This window comes from Chiloscyllium plagiosum, chromosome 1 (assembly GCF_004010195.1).
Source record: "Chiloscyllium plagiosum isolate BGI_BamShark_2017 chromosome 1, ASM401019v2, whole genome shotgun sequence".
NCBI lineage: Eukaryota > Metazoa > Chordata > Chondrichthyes > Orectolobiformes > Hemiscylliidae > Chiloscyllium > Chiloscyllium plagiosum.
In genome coordinates, this window is record NC_057710.1 from 75,528,309 (window position 1) to 75,550,626 (window position 22,318).

General features: G+C 41.5%; 1 protein-coding gene across 2 annotated transcripts in view; it reads left to right on the forward strand.

The window, feature by feature from the left end:
* The first annotated feature begins 12,118 nt into the window (after nucleotides 1–12,118).
* LOC122549665 (E3 ubiquitin-protein ligase RNF180-like) overlaps nucleotides 12,119–22,318 on the forward strand; it is a 135,857-nt gene continuing 125,657 nt past the window's right edge. For both annotated transcript variants that reach the window (XM_043689494.1, XM_043689501.1), the window contains exons 1-2: nucleotides 12,119–12,314; nucleotides 21,352–21,477. In XM_043689494.1, coding sequence (XP_043545429.1) covers nucleotides 21,367–21,477 — 111 coding nt within the window. In that variant the 5' untranslated portion in view covers nucleotides 12,119–12,314; nucleotides 21,352–21,366. The remainder of the gene's footprint in view (nucleotides 12,315–21,351; nucleotides 21,478–22,318) is intronic.

A 22,318-nucleotide genomic window follows, 5' to 3' on the forward strand; every position in this document is an offset into this window, starting at 1 on the left:
ATTTTTTGTCAGTCACATAAATGACTTGGATGCGAGCATAAGAGGTACACTTAGTAAGTTTGTGGATGACACCAAAATTGGAGGTGTAGTGGACAGCGAAGAAAGTTACCTCAGATTACAACAGGATCCTGATCAGATGGGCCAATGAGCTGAGGAGTGGTAGATGGAGTTTAATTTAGATAAATGCAAGGTGCTGTTTGGGAAAATAAATCTTAGCAAGACTTATACACTTAATGGTAGGGTCCTAGGCAGTATTGCTGAACAAAGAGACCTTGGAGTACAGGTTCATAGCTCCTTGAAAGTAGAGTTGCAGGTAGATAGGATAGTGAAGAAGGCATTTGGTATGCTTTCCTTTATTGGTCAGAGCACTGAGTATAGGAGTTGGGAGGTCATGTTGCGGCTGTACAGGACGTTGGTTAGGCCATTTTTGAAATATTGTGTGCAATTCTGGTTTCCGTCCAACTGGAAGGATGCTGTGAAACTTGAATGGGTTCAGAAAAGATTATCAAGTATGTTGCCAGGGTTGGAGGATTTGAGACATAAGGAGAGGTTGAATAGGTTGAGGTTGTTTTCCCTGGAACATCAAAGCCTGTGGGGTGATCTTATAGACATTCATAAAATCATGAGGGGCATGGATAGGATAAATAGACAAAATCTTTTCCCTGAAGTGGGGGAGTCCATACCACAGGGCATAGGTTTAGAGTGAGAGGGACCTATAAAAGGGACCTAAGGGGTAACTTCTTCACATAGAGGGTGGTGCGTGTTTGGAATGAGCTACCAGAGGAAGTGGTGGAGGCTGTTACAATTGCAATACTTAAAAGGCAACCCTTCATATTCATACACTCATCCAAATGTCTTTTATATGTTGTAATTGTACCAGCCTCCACCAATTCCTCTGGCAGCTCATTCTATACACGCACCACCCTCTGCGTGAAAAAGTTGCCCCTTAGGTCCCTTTTAAATCTTTCCCCTCTTATCCTAAACCTATGTCCTCTAGTTCTGGACTTCCCCACTTCAGGGAAAATACCTTGCCAATTTATCCCACCCATTCCCCTCATGATTTTATAAACCTCTATAAGGTCACCCCTCAGCCTCCGATGCTCCAGTGAAAACAGCTCCAGCCTGTTCAGCCTCTCCCTGTAGCTCAAATCCTCCAACCCTGGCAACATCCTTGTAAATCTTTTCTGAACTCTTTCAGGTTTTGCAACATCTTGCACGTAATATTCCAAAAGTGGCCTAACCAATGTCCTATACAGCTGCAACATGACCACCCAACTCCTATACTCTTTATCTCTTTAGTTTTTTGAGTCAAAATTGAACTAAACGTTCCAGAGCTTGTAAATTAGCAAGGTTTCGGCACACTATAATTTTTCCATCCTCCTACAACTATAGCTAGTTATCTCTGGTTGGAAGTATTTCTGGAATATCTGGTTTGATCATGCAGCACTAGGTCATGTGATTCCTGGTCATGTGCCACTTTACCTGCATTTTGCAAATGTCACTGTTGTATCATGTCAAGGTTGGATCCCCTGCTGTTGAGCATAATGTTTTCCCTAGCATCTGCCATGGATGAAATGCCAAGAACCAGGAAGCAGGAGAAAAACACAAACTCGCACTACATGTGTGAATGTGAAGTGTGAACCTTATTTTCCTGCCAGGTTGCTAACAGTAGTACTGAGGAAATTTATTTTTCATTTCCTTTTCCCATTTCACTGCCTGGCAATGTGAGACACCTGGCAATCCTATTGATAAGGGTCCATGAAAATATCCCTGAACACTTATTCAATACTAAACTCCAAAATGCTCCCGACGCGATTTCATACACTTTTGTCCCTTTGGCCAATTTCTTATCCAAACAGGGCTTTTAATCTGACTATCTGTATCTTTAACTCAGCCAAATTTGTTGAAAAGTGTTAAAAGCAAAGAAATGTGAAGTAATTTGTTTCTTCAGGAGCAGAGAGTGAGGCAACCAGCTGAATTAGGTAACATGGTCAGAAGGTTGAAGTTTGTTAAGTTAAAAATGTTACAGGCATTTAATTATACTTGGTTCAGAGTTCAGAAGTCATACCTGACTCAAAACATTAACTCAGTTTCCCTCTCTATAGATTTTGCCAGAACTACTCAGTTTCTCCACCATTCTCTATACTCATTTCAGGGGTGACATGGTGGCTCAGTGGTTGGCACTGCTACCTCACTGTGCCAGGGATTCACGTTCAGTTCCACCCTCGGGCAACAGTCAGTGTGGAGTTTGCACACTCTCCCTGTGTCTGCATGGGTTTCCTCCGGGTGCTCCAATGTGATGCAGGACATCTAAATCTTTTATACGCAAGAGTGATAATAACAGAATAAAACCTCATCACTAATTACTTTAAGTATATCTACAACTTAACTTCATATGTTATTAAATACTCAATAATCACATTCACAATTTCTAATTTTCATTCACCCCTGCCCATGCAATATAAACTCCTATAATAGATTGCAAATGCAGTGCAAAATGTAACCATAGATTACAAACTCCATTATATTTTTAAAAATTTAAGTCTCAAGTGGTTTAAAATCTCCATTATATTAAAGATAAATATTAAACATCACTTAATAACCATGAAAAACCTTAAAACAACTGCAAGGCTTGACCATTGAGAATTAATATTTAGTTCAGTGATTTGAAGGTTCTCCAGGAAACCATATTCAAACAGAAAAATATTAAACCCCTAACAAAACACACCAATAAAACTCCTAAACAAGTTCTTTTATTCCCACATTTTCTCTTTTATGTCTCAACCTTGTATTTTGGTAAGAGTGAGAAATATGGCATGTTTAATTTTGGAATCAGCCACACAAGCTGCTGAAGATTTTTTCTGTTTACTCATGGGACTTTGGCACCATTGTCTGGCCAACATTTATTGCCTGTTGCTAGATGCCCTTGAGAAGATGGTGATGAGCTGCCCTCTTTGAACCACTGATGAAGGGCTTTTGCCCGAAACATCGACACTCCTGCTCTTCAGATGCTGCCTGGCCTACTATGCTTTTTCAGCGCCACACTTTTCGACAAACACCAGCCAATGACCATCTCCAACAAGAAGAAAGTGAGGACTGCGAATGCTGGAGATCAGCGTCGAGAGTGTGGTGCTGGAAAAGCACAGTAAGTCAGGCAGCATCCAAGGAGCAGGAGAATCGACATTTCAGACATCAGCCCTTGATGAGGAATCATGATGATGATGAATTCCTGATGAAGGGCTTATGTCCAAACCGTCAATTCTCCTGCTCCTTGGATGCTGCCTGACTTACTGTGCTTTTCCAGCACCACACTCTCGACTCTGATCTCCAGCATTCGCAGTCCTCACTTTCTTCATGTTGGAGATGGTCATTGGCTGGTGTTTGTCGAAAAGTGTGGCGCTGAAAAAGCATAGTAGGCCAGACAGCATCTGAAGAGCAGGAGTGTCGATGTTTCGGGCAAAAGCCCTTCATCAGTGGATGCTGTGCTTTTCCAGCATCACACTCTCACCTCCAACAAGAGGCAATCTAATCACTGCCCCTTGCCATTCAATGGTGTTACTATCACTGAATCCCCTACTGTTAACATCCTGGGGGGTTACCATTGATCAGAAACTCAACTGGACTCACCGCATAAACACAGTGGCTACAAGAGCAAGTCAGAGGTTAGGAATACTGCGGTGAGTAATTCATCTCCTGATTCCCCAAAGCCTATCCACCATCTACAAGGCACAAGTCAGGAGTGTGATGGAATGTTCCCCACTTGCCTGAATGGGTGCATCTTGAACAGCACTCAAGAAGATTGATTGGCCCTACATTCCACACATCCACTCTCTCCATCATTGATGCTTAGTAGCATCATCTACAAGTGAACTGCAGAAATTCACTGCGTAATGAGATAGTTGCTACGTTTGCTATTTACAACTGATCCAGATACACCTTTCTTTTTTTTACTTCTATCACTGTTTGTCCCTTTGACTTTGAATTATGAAATATTTTTGTCATTTAAACACTCCAGCCTTTCAGCAAATCAGAGACCTTCCCTTTTTGCTTTTCTTTCTCTTTCCTTTTTAATTTGCAAAATGCCTATTTCATTTCTACCTTTCTGCTGTTCTGATAAGTTTTCCCAAACCTGGAATATTAACTCTGTTTGGGTTTACACAGATGCTGCCTGGCTTGCTAAGTATTTTCGGTATTTTCCATTTTTCTTATATCTACTGTCTGAAGTCTGGATGGCAGACATTCACCAATTTGTTGAGCTGATTATGATCACACATTATCTCTACTTTGAACAAGTACTGGCCTTTGCATTTGTGGCAGTATATCCCAGTATTGATGTATGGTTAAACACAAAACCAATTTGATGCACTCAATGGAACTTTACACCATGAGATTCCCATTATTCTGGTTTAGCCACATCCACCTGCTTCTATCTGTGCTGAGAGACAATAAGGAAGAACTCTCTTCTAGCAGGAAGAGTTTCTTTCACCTTCTCCATTACAGCAGCATGAGATGGCAGCCTACATGTCAGAGTTTTCTGAGGCAATGTGGCATCATGAGTTGTCAACAGGAGTCCATTTAATTTACATGCACCACCATGCATGAGCTTCTCCATTGAAAGAAAAATTGCTGAACAATCATGAGTCTTCTAAGAATAGCACAAACAACAAAGTTAAGATTATCATTTGCGCTCACACCAAAATTCATTTATTTTGCTAGAAGCTATACACATTTATACAGAGACAAAAGGAAATTGTTCAGACATTGTGCCGTTTTTGAACTAAATAATAGCATGGGGGTCAATAACCCCCTGCTGCATTTGCCATAACAACAGCACAACCAATCAGAGCCGATTTGCCAACAATTCAGCGCCCTTTACTCATGCAGGACAAATTGTTTCTAAATTGTTGTTTGAGATTTGAGTCTTACATTTGATCTGATGAATATGTAATGCAAAGCTTTGAAAGCATCCTTCCTTTTTAAGCAACAACAATTCATGTTCCCACAAAACATATGGCATCATAAATAAGCTGAGGTCCATGGGAAAATCATAAAATAGCAGGAGTGATATTTGACACAGAAGAAAATGGTTGTTATTGTTGGGTCTAGTAATCACACCCACAAGTGCATCATTAATAAACTCTCAATATGACCATAAGATATAGGAGCAGATGTAGGCCATCAATCAATTGAGTCTGCCAACATCAGGCACATATTCACTTTCTCTCCCCTGTCAGAGTTCCGCAAGGACCGTTCCCTTCGGTACATCGTGGTCCACTCTTCCTTCACACCCAACACACTGCCCTCACAGCCCTGTGGCATCTTCCTCTGCAACCTCAGAATGTATAACACCTGCCCATTTACCTCCTCCCTCCTCAGTATCCAAGAACTTGAACACACCTTACAAGTGAAGCAGCACTTTACCTGAATCTCATTCAATCTAATCTATTGCATTCACTGCTCACAATGTGATCTCCTCTACACTGGGGAAATGAAGCATAGACTGGGTGACTGCTTTGCACAACACCTACATTTTCCCTCCAAAATCAGCCTTGAGATTCCAATTGCCTACCACTTCAACACATCACCTTGTTCCCTGCCAACATCTCTGTCTCAGACTTGATGCAGTTCTCAGCGAAGCTCAGTACAAGCTGGACCTCATTTTCTGCTTGGGAATTCTACAGTCTTCTGGACTCAATATCAAGTTCAACAATTTTAATGATTGAGGACCTTTCTCCCATGTCCTTACCCCTACACCCACACATCAGGCCTTGTTATCATATGGTCTGCTAATACACACAACCCATTTTTAGCCACTAACAGTCCCCATTAGGAGCTATTCCTCTAGATTAGATTCCCTACAGTGTGGAAACAGGCCCTTCAGCCCAAAATGTCCACACTAACCCTCTGAAGAGTAACCCACCCAAACCCATCTCCCTCAGACTAATGCACCTAACGCTATGGGCAACTCACCTAACTTGCACATCTTTGGACTGTGGGAGGAAACCCATGCAGACACAGGGAGAATTTGCAAACTCCACACAGACAGTCACCCGAGGCTGGAATCAAACGTGGGTCCCTGACTCCACTGAGCCACCATGTCACCCATTCTTCAGCTGATCTTTATCCACTCCTTTGTCTGTCCAACTGTTCTCTCTCTTTGGGCTCTATCTCCACCTATCACATACTCTTTACCCCCTCCCCCAACCCTATCTTTTACATAAAAACAACATTTTCCTCGCTATCGTCAGTTCTGAGGAAGGATCTCTGGACCCGAAATGTTAACTCTGATTTCTCTTCACAGATGCTTCCAGACCTGCCGAGCTTTTCCAGCAATTTCTGTTTTTGTTTCTGATTTCCAGCATCTACCGTTCTTTTATTTCTTTTTTAGCCAATTGAGTCTGAACACCATTCAATAAGATTATGGATGATCTGATAATCCTCAGCTTCATTTTCTTGTCTTTTTCCAATAATCCTTGATTGCCTTACTGATGAGAAATCTGTCCATCCACCCTTGAATACACTTAATGACCTAGCCTCTACAGCCATCACAGTAAAGAATTGCACAAAATCACCAGTCTCAGAGAAGAAATTCCTCTTCATCTCTGTCTTAAATGAGTAACAACCGTTTCTAAGATTATGCCCTCTGGTCTTAGACTCTTCTCTGTCATTAGGTCAGGATGGATCATGCACTGCCAATTTCAAAAAAAGATCAGCTCTATCCACACATGGTGCTAACAGAGCGGTCCAAGCTAGCTCACAGATAGACTTGGATAATATCCAGGCTTGAACTGCCAAGTGGCAAATAACATGTGTGCCACTTATACTGTTATATAATCAAACAGCATGGAAACAGACCCTTCAGTCCAACTCATCCATATTGACCAAGTTTCCCAAAGTTGACTCTCATATCCCTTTTAAATCCTTCTCCTTTCACCTTAAAATTATACCCCTAGTTTTGAACTCCCCACCCTAGGGAAAAGACGTTTGCTATTCACCTTATCTATGCCCCTCATAATTTTATAAACCCCCTATACTCCCAGCCTATCCAGCCTCTACTTATAACTCTAACCTTTCAGTTGTGCCAACATCCTTGTAAATCTTTTCTGAACCCTCTCCAATTTAATAACATGCTTCCTATAGCAGGGTGATCAGAATGGTACACTGTACTCCAAAAGTGGCCTCACAATGTTCTGTACAACCTCAACATGATGTCCCAACTCCAATACTCATTGGTCTGAACAATGAAGATAAGCGTGCTTCTTAACCACCCAGTCTACCTGGAACACAATTTTCAAAGAACTATGTGCCTGAACTCCTTGGGCTCTCTGATCAACAACACTAGCCAGGGCCCGACCATTAACTGCATCAATCCTGCCCTTGTTTGTTTTACCAAAAGGCAATACCTCTTATTTATCCAAATCAAACTCGATCTGCCCCTCCTCGACCCATTGGCCCAATTGATCAAGGTCCCTTTGTAATCTTAGATAACCTTCTTCACTGTTGACAATACTCCCAATTCTTGTGTCATCTGCAAACTTACTAAGTGTGCATCCTATATTCTCATCAAAATCGTTTATATAAATGACAAGCAACATGGACCCACCATTGATCCTTTCAGTAATATAATTGGCCACAGGCCTCCAGCCTGAAAACAACCCTCCACCGCCACTCTCTGTCTGCTACCATCAAGCCAATTTTGTATCCAGTTGGCTAACTCTCCCTGAATCCCATGTGATCTAATTTTACCAATTAGCTTACCATGCGGAACCTTGTCAAAGGCTTTACTAAAGTTCATGCAGACAATTTGTACCACTCCAACACTATCATTGTTTACAGTTATATCCTCAAAAAACTCAATCAAGTTTGCGAGACATGCTGTTCCTCACACAAAGCCATGTTGACTATCCCTAATCAGTCCTTGCCTTTCCAAATACATTGAAATCCTCTCTCTCAGAAACACCTCTGACAACTGATGTCAGACTGACCATGTGAACCAGGTAATGACAATCAATAACCATAGAATCCCTACAGTGTGGAAACAGGCCTATTGGCCCAACAAGTCCATACCGACCCTCTGAACAGAATGCCACCCAGACCCTATCGCTATAACCCTGCATTATTCCCATGGTTAATGCAAGTAATCTACATATTGCTGAATAGTATGGACAATTTATCATAGCAATCCACCTAACCTGCACACCTTTGGACTGTGGGAGGAAACTGGAGTACCTGGCGGAAACCCACACAGACATGGGGAGAATGTGCAGACTCCACACAGGCAATTGCCCGAGGCTGGAATCAAACCCAGGTCCCTGGTGTTATGAGGGAGCAGTGCTAACCACTGAGCACCGCACTGTCCAATAGCGAGAAAAGGGACAAGCACCTCCGTCTAACTTTCAATGGCCTCAACATTCCCAGTCTTTCACTGATGGCATCTTATGGCTTACTACTCTTTAGCTGCCTACTGGACCAGGGTGTCAAATTAGTACCTACAAGACTGCAAGGCAGAGTTTGCAAATTCTATATTTATGGTTTATCTCCTGACCCCCTCAAAGCTTTTCCACAATTGGCAATGTTTTACATAATTGGCAACACAATTGCAGTGAAAATTAAGAATCTATTCACTCTCCAGGTCAAAGCCTCTGCCGTGGTATCTCAATATTTCTCCCCACTATCAAGGTGACTGCACCATGTATGCATTCAGGCTCAACTTCAGCAATTCACCAAGTTTAATTGGACAGAACCTCTCACTGCTACTCCAAAGTTAACTAGGTATGCTCCAAAATTGATTATCTTCAGATTAGCTCAGAGATCCTAAAACTAGTGGTCAAGACAAACTGATTATTTTGATCTCTAAGTGTTTTGTTCTGTATAAAGATTTATGATCTGCAAGCTATTGCCTCAAGGGGGCGCCTAAATACTGTTATATTGCAGGAACTAGAGCCTGTTAAATCGCTGCAGGACTGGCCTGGCCGAGTTTCAATGTGAGAAACATGCCTCAGATAATGGATCAAAGATTCAACAATTAAGATTTTTTTTTCTTTAAAAATTGGAAACAGTTTATTAAACCCTAGACAAAGAGAATTGTTGCAATGCATTTTGAGGAACCCTAACAGTCCACAAAGTGGTGATAAGCAAAAAAGGGCACTTGGATTTTGCGTTTCACCAACACACAAATTAATACTGAAGCACATAACATACCGTTGTCTAAATAATTGTCCTTGTATAAACTGTTTTTGGTAAGAGTTATTGCTTAGATGAACAGTTTGCCAATCTTTTTTAACATAGCACAGGTTTGCAAAATTACAAAAGGTGTGGACAAAGTAGATCATAAGAATCTCTTCCCCATTGCAGACATGTCTAAAATCAGAGGGCATAAGTTTAAGGTGAGGGTTTACAGCAGATATGAGAAGGACCTTTTGACCCAGAGGGTGATAGATATGTAGAATGTGATGCCATAATGGAGACAGAGACTCTTATAACCAGGCCACAGGAGGCTATGGACCAGGTGCAGGTGAATGGGATTAGTGTAGTTTAGTGTTTGTTAGTTGGCATAGACATGATGGGCTGAAAGGCCTGCTCCTATGTTGTATGACTCTATAACTCTAGCAGTGAAAAAAAAGGCCACTGTCATTTTAAATGTGATGAAAGGACAAAAAAAATGGAACAAGTGGCAGTCATGTTTGTAACATGAGTCACAAAGTTAATAGAGAATTCTGGTACAAAATCCAAACTATCAGCAAAAGAGACTAGCAAAATCTCTCCACAACAAATTGACTTATTCCAGTATAATAAAAGAAAAATACTGCAGATGCTGGAAATTTGAAATAAAATTTAACAGAAGATGCTGGTGAAACTCAGCAGGACTGGCAGCATCTCTGGACACAGACAATCATATTGGAGCTGCCAAGCCTTTTGCAGCATTTTATGACCTTAATCCAACATGTTTCATCCTAAAAGTTAGGAGTTATATTGATGCAATTCAGTTGGAGTGAATTTCCTTGATGCACCCCTTACCATAACTTTGGTGGAACCACAGAGCCAGAATTTGCAGGGGCAGGTCATAGAGCCATAGAGACGTACAGCACTGTGTGGAATTAACTGCCAAAGTAAGTGTTGGAGGCTAGTGCAATTACAACATTTAAAAGGCTTCTGGATAAGTATATGAATAGAAAGGGTTGAGAGGGATATGGGCCAGGTGCTGGCAGGTGGGACTAGATTGGGTTGGGATATCTGGTTGGCATGGACAAGTTGGACCAAAGCTTCTTTTTCCGTAATCTAATGTCATCTATCATTAGTGATGCTTGCCCACTGCACCTTCTAGTTCAGAACATCTCTGCCCACAAAGTTGATGAAAGTGCTTCTACGTAAGTTATATATGAAATGTTTTTCTAGGTTTGACAAAAGGTCAGTTAGACTCAAAACGTCAGCTCTCCTACAGATGCTGCCAGACCTGCTGAGATTTTCCAGCGTTTTTTCTTTTGGATAGTTGGATAGTCCCTTGTTACTGGTGCTAAAGAGGTAGATTGTCTGTCTTTAACATTATATCCTCAGAAGATTACTTTTAGCCCTTGGACCAATCAAAGTATTTTCATGAGAGTATTAGGCTGATTCCATGAACTGAAAAATGTGTTGCTGGACAGGCGCAGCAGGTCAGGCTGCATCCAAGGAGCAGGAGAATTGACGTTTCGGGCATAAACCCTTTCTGAACAAGGGCTTATGCCCGAAACGTCGATTCGCCTGCTCCTTGGACGCTGCCTGACCTGCTGTGTTTTTCCAGCAACACATTTTTCAGCTCTGATCTCCAGCATCTGCAGTCCTCACTTTCTCCTGATTCCATGAACTGACTTATACAAGGAATGCTTGCAAAGAAATCAGCCTGTGATATTCTGCGGGATTAGTGAATGATAGATTTATCAGGACACATCTGATGAGCTAGATACTTTGCATTTATTTGTCATCCTGAGTTTGATGCTACAGTCTGATACTATTCCACAGAGGTCAGATTTTAGCCAAAGAAGGGAGATTTTCCAGTTTGGCGGATCCACTTTGATAAAACATTTCAGGAAATGGTGAGGGGAAGTGGGAATGCAGATTGGAGTCAGGTCTGTGAGACCATTAAGCAGTGCAGAAGAAAAGGGTCTAATGAAGAAAAAGAAGTCAGCTGGAAAATAAACTTGAAATGCTTCAGTTTAACAAGCTTATTATGAAACAGGTTTCTTGCAGTTTATTTGAAGGTTGGAGCACTTGGCATCCTGTCACCATCAATACCAGCTGTAAAAATAGAACAATATAAATAATTATCCTTTTGTTTCTTTCCCTTTATGTTTAGATGTTTTTAAACTATTTTTGTTTAAATTGTATGCTATCATTGATGGCATAGGTGTAGAAAACTTTCTAAATCTTGTCTGATGAATCCTTAAGAAATAAAAAATGTCAGTGGCTTCTAATTTATTGAAATTCACACTTCTCCCAACATTTTTTTCTTGTTTCCACAGTAAAAGTCCAAAAGCAAGACTGACTCCCTGATAAGTGAAGTATGGTCTTGAGTGTGAAGTACTCTGAAATGACATGATTTAGAGGAATACTTGATCTTTTCATTGTCTCTGGATTCCACAGAGATGGAAATAAAGTTAGGAATTGTGGAAACTGTGCTGACAATCCTATGGATGAGGACTGAATATTCCTGCCAGTTGATATACTGCTTATCCTAATTCAGAATGAATGATATCGATAAGAAATATAAGGAGAAACTAAATTATGCGGCAGAATAGACAGCACTCATTTTAAACTGATCGCTAACAAAATTCAGAAGCAATATGACTTAAAGCATAGGGATTAGGAAGGGGAAAATATAGAGTCAAGGGGGTAATGCGAGTGGAGAATCGAGCACAGGTAAAGGGGGGAGCTGGAGCGAGGAGGAGAAATGGTTAAAGGAGGAAAGGGCTGGAGAGAAGTGGGGCAGGGATCAAAGGAAGTACAAAATGAAAAGAGGGTGAGTAGAAGGGAGTGAAAGAGAGAGAGGAGGGTGGAACGGGGAAAGGATGGGGACAGAGCATGAAGGATAGACTGGGTGGTGGGGAGAGAGAGTGGGGAGGAGGGCAGAAGGTGTGTCTCAGTGTCGGCGCCCGGAAGCTGTTCGGGGACCTTTCACGGATCATTTCCCGGAGCAGCTAGAGCTGATCCCGGACCGGGATGGGGTCGCTGGCGGAGCCGCAGTATGTTCTGGCTGTGTGCGGGGAATCCTATGCTCCTGATGTGAAACAAAGTTTTACACAAATTCGAATGAGGAGACTAGAGCTCGGATCCATGAGGTGAATGTTAATATTTAGCTTGAATCAAACTTGAATCAAAAGATTTGAAACATTTTACTTCAAAGGCGCTAGATCAATGTAAGTTGTGGGTTTATTTGATGTTGGTTCTTACTGCACCTTTTAAACTTTCTGCTGTGCCCCCCCCCCCCCCCCCAAACATACACACACACACACACACAGACCCTTGCTGCGGTCCATTCTGGCCTAATGTTTCCAGGCGATGTCTTCTCATGACCGTCACCCTCACCGGAGCCGCTTTCTTTTACCAATTTATTTCCATCTGTTTAAACCTGTGCTCCTCTGGAACATCTGTGTAGTGCCCCTACAAGAGACTGTGGGGCATACTCATATTAAATGCATTACTTACAGCTGCAATCTGCTATCAGAGGACCTGAGAGAATCTCAAGCTAAAATGATGAGGCACCGTACCATTTCAGCATTTAAAAGGTATCTGGATGGTTATACAAATGCTGGCAAAGAGGACGAGATTTATCTAGGATATCTGATCGACGTGGATGAGTTGGACCAAAATATCTGTTTCTGCACTGTACATCTCTATTTTATCTTAAGGCCAAATAGCACATTTACAGTTTGTTTTTTATTAATTCGTGAGACAGGATATGGGCATTGCTGGCTGGCCAGGATTTATTACCCAATCCTAGTCCCTTGAGAAGGTGGTGGTGAACTGCATTCTTGAACCGCTGCAACCTACCTGCTTTAGGTTAACACACAATGCCCCTGCAGAGGCAATTCTAAGATTTTATACCAGTGACAGTAAAGAAATGCGATATGTTTCCAAGTCAGAATGGTGAAGGGCTTGGAGGGGATCTTGCAGGTGGCGGTGTTCCCATGTATCTGCTGCCCTGGTCCTTCTAGATGGAAGTGGCCATGGGTTTGAAAGGTACTATGTGAAAAGCTTTGGTGAATTTCTGCAGTACATTTTGTAGTTGGTATACACTGTTGCTACTGTGTTGGTGGTGGAGTGAGTGGATGTGATACCAAACAAGTTGCTTTGTCCTGCACCTATTGCATTCCTGAGTTGTCCCTTGTAATGGTGGACAAGCTTTGGGGAGTCAGGAGGTGAGTTATTACTGTATGATTCCTAACCTCTGACTTGTTTTTGTAGCCATGGTATTCATATGGGCTAGATTATGTTCTGGTCAGTGATAACCCCAAGATGTTAGTAGTGGGAGTCCCAGTGATAGTAATGCTATCACTGTTAAGGAGCAATGGTCAGATGCTGTCTTGTTGGATATGGTCATTTTCTGGCACTTGTGTGGTGCACATGTTACTTATAAGATAGTGAGGGCTGCAGATGCTGGAAAGTCAGTGTCAATAAAGTGTGGAGCTTGAAAAAGCAGCATCAGATGAACAGGGGAGTCGACGTTTTAGGTTGGAGCCTTTCGTCAGGATTGGGGACCCAAGATTTCTATCAACACATGTTACTAATCACTTCTTATCTCAAATCTGGCTATTGTCCAGGTCTTACTGAAGAAGTACATTGATTAAACCTGAAGAGAGAAATAATAACAGGCATAAAAAGCATCAGAGCTGAGGGGCAGGTTATAGTATATGGTCTAAGTTAGGGTTTATTGTCACATATATCAATGTATTGTGAAAAGCTTTGTTTATCAGCAGTACAGGCAGATCATAGTAAGTGAGAATATACAGGTCAAAAGACTTAGAAAAGGTATACAAGTTACATTGCACAGGGCCTGTGCTAGGTGAGATCAACGTTAGCAAGATCAGCATTATTTGAGGCTGGAGAGTCCATTCATCAATCTAATAACAGCCGGGAGAGAAGCTGTTCCTGAACCTGCTGGTGTGTGCGTTCAGGCTTCTGTATCTTCTGCCTGATAGAAGAGGTTGTAGGAGATCATTACTGAGGTGTGATGGCTCTTTGATGATGATGGAACCCTTTCCACGGCGTGTAAATGGAGTCCATGGATGGAAGATTGGCTTCTGTGATGGCCTGGGCTGTGCACACCACCTGTGTGGACTGCAAATGTCAGAATCAACAAAATGTGGTGCTGGAAAAAGCACAGCAGGTCAGGCAGCATCTGAGGAGAAGAAAGTTGGTGTTTTGGGCATAACCTTTCATCAGGGCACTGTATGATGCTGTATGTTCAGTAAATAGCTGAAATACTGCTGTGGTCATTTCTGTAGACCTCTATCTAACACAGGACCAATTAGTAAGACATAAGTAATATCAGGAAATCCAAAGTTATTTGGGTTTTTGAAATGTAATGCTTGCTGCATTTACGTAAGACCCCTATTTAATGGCTGCCTTTCCAAAATATTTCAGTGAGTAGGATTTTGGTTAAGCAGGTCTGGCAGCATCAATGGTGAGAAAACCCACATAATATTTTGAGTCCAGTAACCCTTTTTCAGAACTGATAAAAAAGATAAATACAGCTTTTTCCCAGATGCTATCAGTTCTGAAGAATGGCAAAACATTTACTCTATTTTCTCTCCACAGATACTGCCAGACCTGCTGAGTTTTCCAACAATTTCTGTTTTTGTTTCAGATTTCCATCATCTGCAGTGCTCCTTTTCATTTGAGGACTTTCATCAATTTTTTTTGAAGCCATCTTACTAGAATGATAATGTTTGTCATTTTATATTTAAAACATTCATGCTTTTTTTTAACCTTGAAATGCTATCTATTTTTGCATTTTTAAAAAAATTACTCAGTGTTTGACAGACTGATGTGATTGTATTTAATTTCCCTTGTTCGTGATTGAACAATGCATTTTTGATAGATACAGTTCAAGAAACTCTTTGTTCATTATATTATGTACAATGACTGTTCAGAAGAAGATCAGAAACACCAATTGTCTGAGAATTTTTTTTTCCACTTTTCTAAGGAGTGCGCTTTTAGTATGGTAATAAACTAGGTTCTAATTCATTTAAATCTGTGGACTCATGATTGCAATCCTTTCAAGAGTAGAAATAGTTTCTCCCTTTCACCTCTGCCTGAGCCCTCATGATTCTGAATGCCTCTATTACATCTCCTATCAGGTGCCTTTCCTCAGAGGAAAATAGTCCTAACATCTCCCATCCGTTTTCCTGGATTGTGGGAAGAAACCGGACCTCCCATAGCAAATCCACGCAGACACGGGGAGAATGTGCAGACAGCTGTCCAAGGCTGGATTCAAACTCAGGTCCTTTTTAAATCTTTCCCCTCTCACCTTATACCTATGCCCTCTGTTTTGGACTCCCCTTCCCTCGGAAAAAGGTCTCGGCTATTCATCTTATCCGTAGCCCTCATGATTTTATAAACCTCTATTCAGCTTCTACCTATAATTCAAACCCTCCAGTCCCAGCAACATCATGCTAGTGTTTTCTGTACCCTCTGAAGTTTAACAATATCCTCCCTATGGAAGGGTGACCAGAATTGTACGCAGTATTTCAAATGTGGCCTCACCAATGTCCTGTACTGCCACAACATGACCTCTCAACCATATTCAATGCACTGTCCAATAAGGATAAACATACCAAGCACCTTCAGCACTCTGTTTACCTGCCATTCCACTTTCAAGACCGAGGCGTATGAACCTGTACCCCTTGGTCTCCTTGTTCGGCAACACTCTCCAGGACCCTACTCTGGTTTGCTTTATCAAAATGCAACACCTCCCATTTATCCAAATTAAATTAAACCTGCCAATTCTTTGGTCTATTGGCCCAATTGAAGAAGACCCCTTCATAATCTTAGATAGCCTTCTTCACTGTCGATAAAACCACCAAGTTTGGTGTCAACCGCAAGCTTACTCACCATGCCTCCTAAATTCTCATCCAAATCGTTTATATAAATGACCAACAATAGCAGACCGTGGAACATCACTGGTCACAGGCCTCCAGTCTGGAAAACAACCCTTCACCACCACCTTCTGTTTCCTACCTCCAAGCCAAACTTGTATGCAATTGGCTAGCTGTTCCTGGATCCCAGATGATCTAACCTTGCTAACCAGTCTACCATGCGGAACCTTGTCGACTGCTATGCTGAAGTCCATATAGACAGCACCTACTGCTCTGCCTTCATCGATCTTCTTTGTCACCTCTTCAAAAGTGAAGTGTTGTAGGATTTTTTTTTACGTTCACTTGGCCAGATATCCAGGATTTTTTTACTATTCAAATGGTGGGGCATGCGAGTTGCTGACTGGTCAGCATTTATTGCTCATCCCTTATTGCTCTTAAGAAGGTGGTTGTGAACTGCTGCCTTGAACCGCTACAGTTCACCTGCTGTGAGTTGACTTACAAAGCCCTTAGGGAGTGAATTCCAGGATATTGATCCAGTGACAGTGAAGGAGCATTGATATATTTCCAAGTCAGGATGGTGAGTGGCTTGGAGGGGAACTTCCAGGTGTTCTCGTGCATTTGATGCTGTTGTCCTTCTGTTTTGGATTGCTGTTAACATGAGCTCCACTGTTACACAAAGCATGGTAAAACTATAAACAAAAACAACCAACAATTGGGTGAAGAAAAGAAAATTCTCATATTGTGACTGTTTTTTAATTGTTGGTAGTTGCTTCCAAAATCTCATCTCTTAGGGGATTGCATGTTAATGAAATGTAAATGGCTCATTCAAAATTGCTTGAAGACCATATTTTGCCTGAAATTAGCAAAGCCTTTTAAGTTACTAATTGCAGGGTAAGTATTTATTGAGCTGCCCAAAATAGTTTCTGCTCTTAATATGTTATAAGTGACGTCTTTGTAATTGACTCATGGTAATGGCAAATGGTTTATGCCATCTGTCCAGAGCTGCTGCCCTGCTAAGCATGGACAGTTTAAGTGGTAGGGATTGTAATGGATAGCAGTGATCATTAAACAGGAATGTGATATGTCCCATCATTGCATGGTTATTTTGGTTTGATTGACACTTCTCTATCCAGAAGCCTGCTAATTCTGCAGGCTGTTGATCCTTCTTTCAATCACTTGTATTTTCATTTCCCTATTCTGCTTGAAGAATTTGCAAGCTGGGCATCGCTTCCTATAGAGAATCATTGAACTACTCAGGAAAAGACTCCTAGAATGCAAATATTTTTATTTCACAAAACACTTAAATTTACAAAGTGGGGAGTAGTGGATATCTTGGGAAGTTTTGGCTGGTGTGCACAGGAAAGGGAAGAAAGTGATAGCAAAGAGGACCATGAGCTTTTTGCACTTATTTATTTGAAGGTGCAAAAGTCTATCTATGTAATATCGTAATGATTGCTAATTGCAGAATTGCTTCTTTAATGATTACTGTTATGTATATTTAATATCTGCTGTTCTCTGGAATTCTATTCGATGTGCTATTCAGATTCTAGACCATTTACAATCTGTTTTGTCATTACCTTGTCGTCACTATTAGATAATTTTCTCTACTTGCATTTCTTGATCTGGGTATTGAGTCACGTTCAAGAAAGTGATTGATAAAGTTGTGATATTAAAGGCATCAAGGGATGTGGAGAGAAAACAGGAATACAGCATTGTGATAGAGCATCTACTGTGATGTATTGGCAGAGCAAGTTTGAAGAACCAAAAAGCATATACATAGAGTCATGCAGCATGGAAACAGACTATTTGATCAGCTTGGCGAAAGTGAGGACTGCAGATGCTGGAGATTAGAGTGGTGCTGGAAAAGCAAAGCAGGTCAGGCAGCATCCGATGAGCAGGAAAATCGATGTTTCAGGCTGGAGTCTTGCATCAGGAATGAGGCTGGAAGCCTTGGGGGTGGAGAGATAAATGGGAGGGGGTGGGACTGGGGAGCAGGTACTTGAGAGTGCAATAAGTGGATGGAGGAAGGGGTAATCTTACTGTGAATCCTCTTGCAAGGATGCCTACCTTGAAGAAGTTCTCCTCCTCTGTTTACAAGGTTCTCGGTGAGTCTCTCTCTCACTGCAACCCTCAGATCGTCTCCTCTGCCCTGAAGCTCTTCATTCCGCCTGTCAATCTTCCTTCCCACCTACCCGCTCCACCATCCTCTCTGACCAATCACCTTCATCCCCACCTCCATCCACCTTTTGCACTCTCAACTAACTTCTCCCCAGCCCCACCCCCTCCCATTTATCTCTCCACTCCCCGAGGCTTCCTGATGAAGGGCTCCTGCCGGAAACATAGATTTTCCTGCTCCTCAGATGCTGCCTGACCTGCTGTGCACTCTAAATTTGGTCAACTTGTCAATGCTGACCAAGTTTTACAAACTAAACTAGTCCCATTTCCCTGCATTTAGCCCATATTGCTCTAAACCTTTCCTAGTCATGTACCTGTCCAAATATGTTTTAAACATTATAACTATATCTGCATCTATCACTTCCTTTGGCAGCTCATTCCACATACCTCTGTGTGGCACAAGTTGCCCCTCACTTTCCTTCTAAACTTGCTTCTCTCACCTTAAAATTATGCCTGTCCCAAGTTTCTACAATTCTATTTGATCCGATCTGTGATCCTCCTGTTGCTTTACTAATTTTAGCATTTAAGTTGCTTATTACAATTATTCCAATTTTATTTTTTAAATGCATTCTTGGGATGTGGGCATTGTAGTCTGGGCTAGTATTTTTGCCAATCCTTAATTGTCCTGGAGAAGATGGTAGCAGGTTTGTGCACTTAACAAAAAACTACTACTACAAAGGAATCGATTCTAATCATAGGCAAACAAAACTATGGATTGTCAGCCTGTATCCTGACTGGCTGAAACTGTAACCCCTTTTTAAACCCCTACACACACACACACTAAAGACAGACATAGACAAGCAAACAAACATTGATACTGTGGTTGGTGAAATAAATGCTGGGGATACATAATCAGTATCACTAGTCCACTGGATCCGATGAGGTGTTCTTTTTGCTGCCCATGACCTCCTATTTTCTGATCTCCATATTTCCAGATTCTTTCAATTCTTTAGGAAAGATACAGGTTGTTGGTACATTAATTGTGAAGTTTTTGATTCACTGGTTAGAGGCAATAGCTTGCAGCAACTAGTGGAAGAAAATATGTAGTTGTCTTCCAGGATTTAGTTACTTAAGAGAGAGAGAGAGAGACTCCTTGTCTATTGTCATAGAGTCATATCCCAACCCAATCTAGTCCCACCTGCCAGCACCCGACCCATATCACTCCAAACTATTCCTATTCATATACCCATCCAGGTGCCTTTTAAATGTTGCAATTGTACCAGCTTCCACCACTTCCTGTGGTAGCTCATTCCATACATGTACCACCCTCTGCGTCAAAAAGTTGCTCCTTAGGTCACTTTTATATCTTTCCCCTCTCACCCTAAACCTATGCCCTCTAGTTCTGGTATTCCTCACCCCATGGAAGATACTTTGTCTAATTGTCCTATCCATGCCCCTCATGATTTTATAAACCTCCGATGCTCCAGGGAAAACAGCCCCAGCCTATTCAACCTCTTCCTATATTTCAAATTCTCCAACCCTGGCAATGTCCTTGTAAATCTTTTCTGAATCCTTTCAAGTTTCACAACATCCTTCCGAAAAGAAGGAGACCAGAATTGCACACAGTATTCCAAACCAATGTCCTGCACAGCCACATCATGTCCTCCTAACTCCTGTACTCAATACTCTGTCCAATAAAGGAAAGCATACCAAACACCATCTTCACTATCCTATCTATTTGCGACTGTACTTTCAAAGAGCTATGAACCTCCACTCCGAGGTCTCCTTGTTCAGCAACACTCCCTAGGACCTTACCATTAAGTGTATAAGTCCTGCTAAGATTTGCTTTCCCAAAATGCAGCACCTCACATTTATCTAAATTAAACTCCATCTACCACTTCTCAGCACATTGGTGCATCTGATCGAGATCCTGTTGTAATCTGAGGTAACCTTCCTCGCTGTCCACTACACCACCAATTTTGGTGTCATCTGCAAAATTACTAACTATACCTCTTCTGTTCACATCCAAATTATTTATATAAATGACGAAAAGTAGGGACCCAGCACCGATCCTTATGGCACTCCACTGGTCACAAGCCTCCAGTCTGAAAAACAACCCTCCACCACCACTTTCTGTCTTCTACCTTTGAGCCAGTTCTCGATCCAAATGGCTAGTTCTCCCTGTATTCTATGAGATCTAGTCTTGCTAACCAGTCTCCCATGGGGAACTTTGTCAAATGCCTTAGTGAAGTCCATTTAGATCACGTCCACCGCTCTGCCCTCATTCTTCCTTCGATACTGGGTCCAAAACTGCTCAAACCAGAGCCTTATACACTCTCAGCAGAATATCCCTGCTTTTGTACAGAGGAACCTCGATTTATCTGAATGTTCAGATTATCGAATGCTGGATAATACAGTTTAGCCAACCTTTGGGACCTTGCGATCTTGATGCATAATCCAAAATTCAGATAATCAAATGCCAGATAATCTAGGTTCCTCTGTATTCTAGCCCTCTCGAGGTGAATGCTAACATTGCCTTTGCCTTCGTCTTCCTAACTACCAACTGAACCTGCATGTTAACCTTTAGAGAATTTTGAACTAGGATTCCCAAGTCCTTTTGTGCTTCAGATTTCCCAAGCCTTTCCCCATTTAGAAAATAGTATATGCCTCTGTTCTTCCTACTAATATGCATAACCTCACACTTTCCCACATTGTTTTCCATCTGCCATTTCTTTTTCTATTCTCCGAGTTTGTCCAAGGACTTCTGCAGTCTCCCCCATTTCCTCATCACCACTTCTCCTCCAACTTTGTGTTATCTGCAAACTTAGAAACAATGCTTTCAGTTTCTTCATCCAGATTATTAAAGTATAACATTAATAGCTGTGGTCCCAACACTGAATTCTGCAGAACTTTAGTAACCAGCTGCCATCTTGTAAAGCAACCCTTTATCTCTGCTCTCTGCCATCTGTCAGTCCTATATACATGCTACTACCTTGCCCCTAACACCATGAATGGGCATTTATTTTATTTAGCAGCCTCCCGTGCAGCACTTTATCAATGGTCTCTGGAAATCCAAATAGATCATGTTCTCAAACTTGTGGTTGAATTCATTGTAAATTTATTGGTTACTCCATTTGGGTATCTTGTGATAATTTTCATACAGGTAAATAAGGATTCAATGGGTATTCTCATAATGGAAGGATTTCTACGATGCTGGAAATGCCGAAGATTTGTGCTGGATGCTCATAGTTTATCCCCTTCTCAATGGATGCAGCCTTCAACATTACAGGTAAAGTACAAATTTGATCATTCTGTTACAATGTGTATGCTCCCTCAATCGTGAAATAAGGATTGGATTCAGCGATGCACTTGGTTCCTGTGACTTTTGTAGCCGGTTTTATATTTTAAACTTTATTAAATTCAACAACTGCATCACTTATATGATTAAGCTTGGAAAATTTGACTTCAGTAAAAATCCAACTGATTGTATGAACAGTTTAAGACATTTCAGAGCAAAATATAATGAAAGAAACACTTTGCTAATCTGCAATATTTTATTTCCTCGTTTTTATTTGTTAAGTCTTCTGAAGCTGTCATCAAAACTGCATGAAATAATTGTTGACACAAAATTGTATTCATTAATATATATTCAGTAGATCATAAAATTAATACCTGTTTGTTGGTTAAAATATAGTTGCTATACTTTGGTCTTCAAGGGTTTCCTTTTAACATTTAACTTAGATGAACCTGTGGAAAACGTATAGTACTTGCAAATTTAGAAATGTGCCAGAATAAAGTGGATAAATCCCCAGGACCTGATCAGGTGTACCCGAGACCTCTGTGGGAAGCCAGAGAAGTGATTGCTGGGCCTCTTGCTGAGATATTTGTATCATCGATAGTCACAGGTGAGGTGCTGGAAGACTGGAGGTTGGCAAACGTGGTGCCACTGTTTAAGAAGGGTGGTAAAGACAAGCCAGGGAACTATAGACCGGTGAGCCTGACCTCGGTGGTGGGCAAGTTGTTGGAGGGAATCCTGAGGGACAGGATGTACATGTATTTGGAAAGGCAAGGACTGATTAGGGATAGTCAACATGGCTTTGTGCGTGGGAAATCATGTCTCACAAACTTGA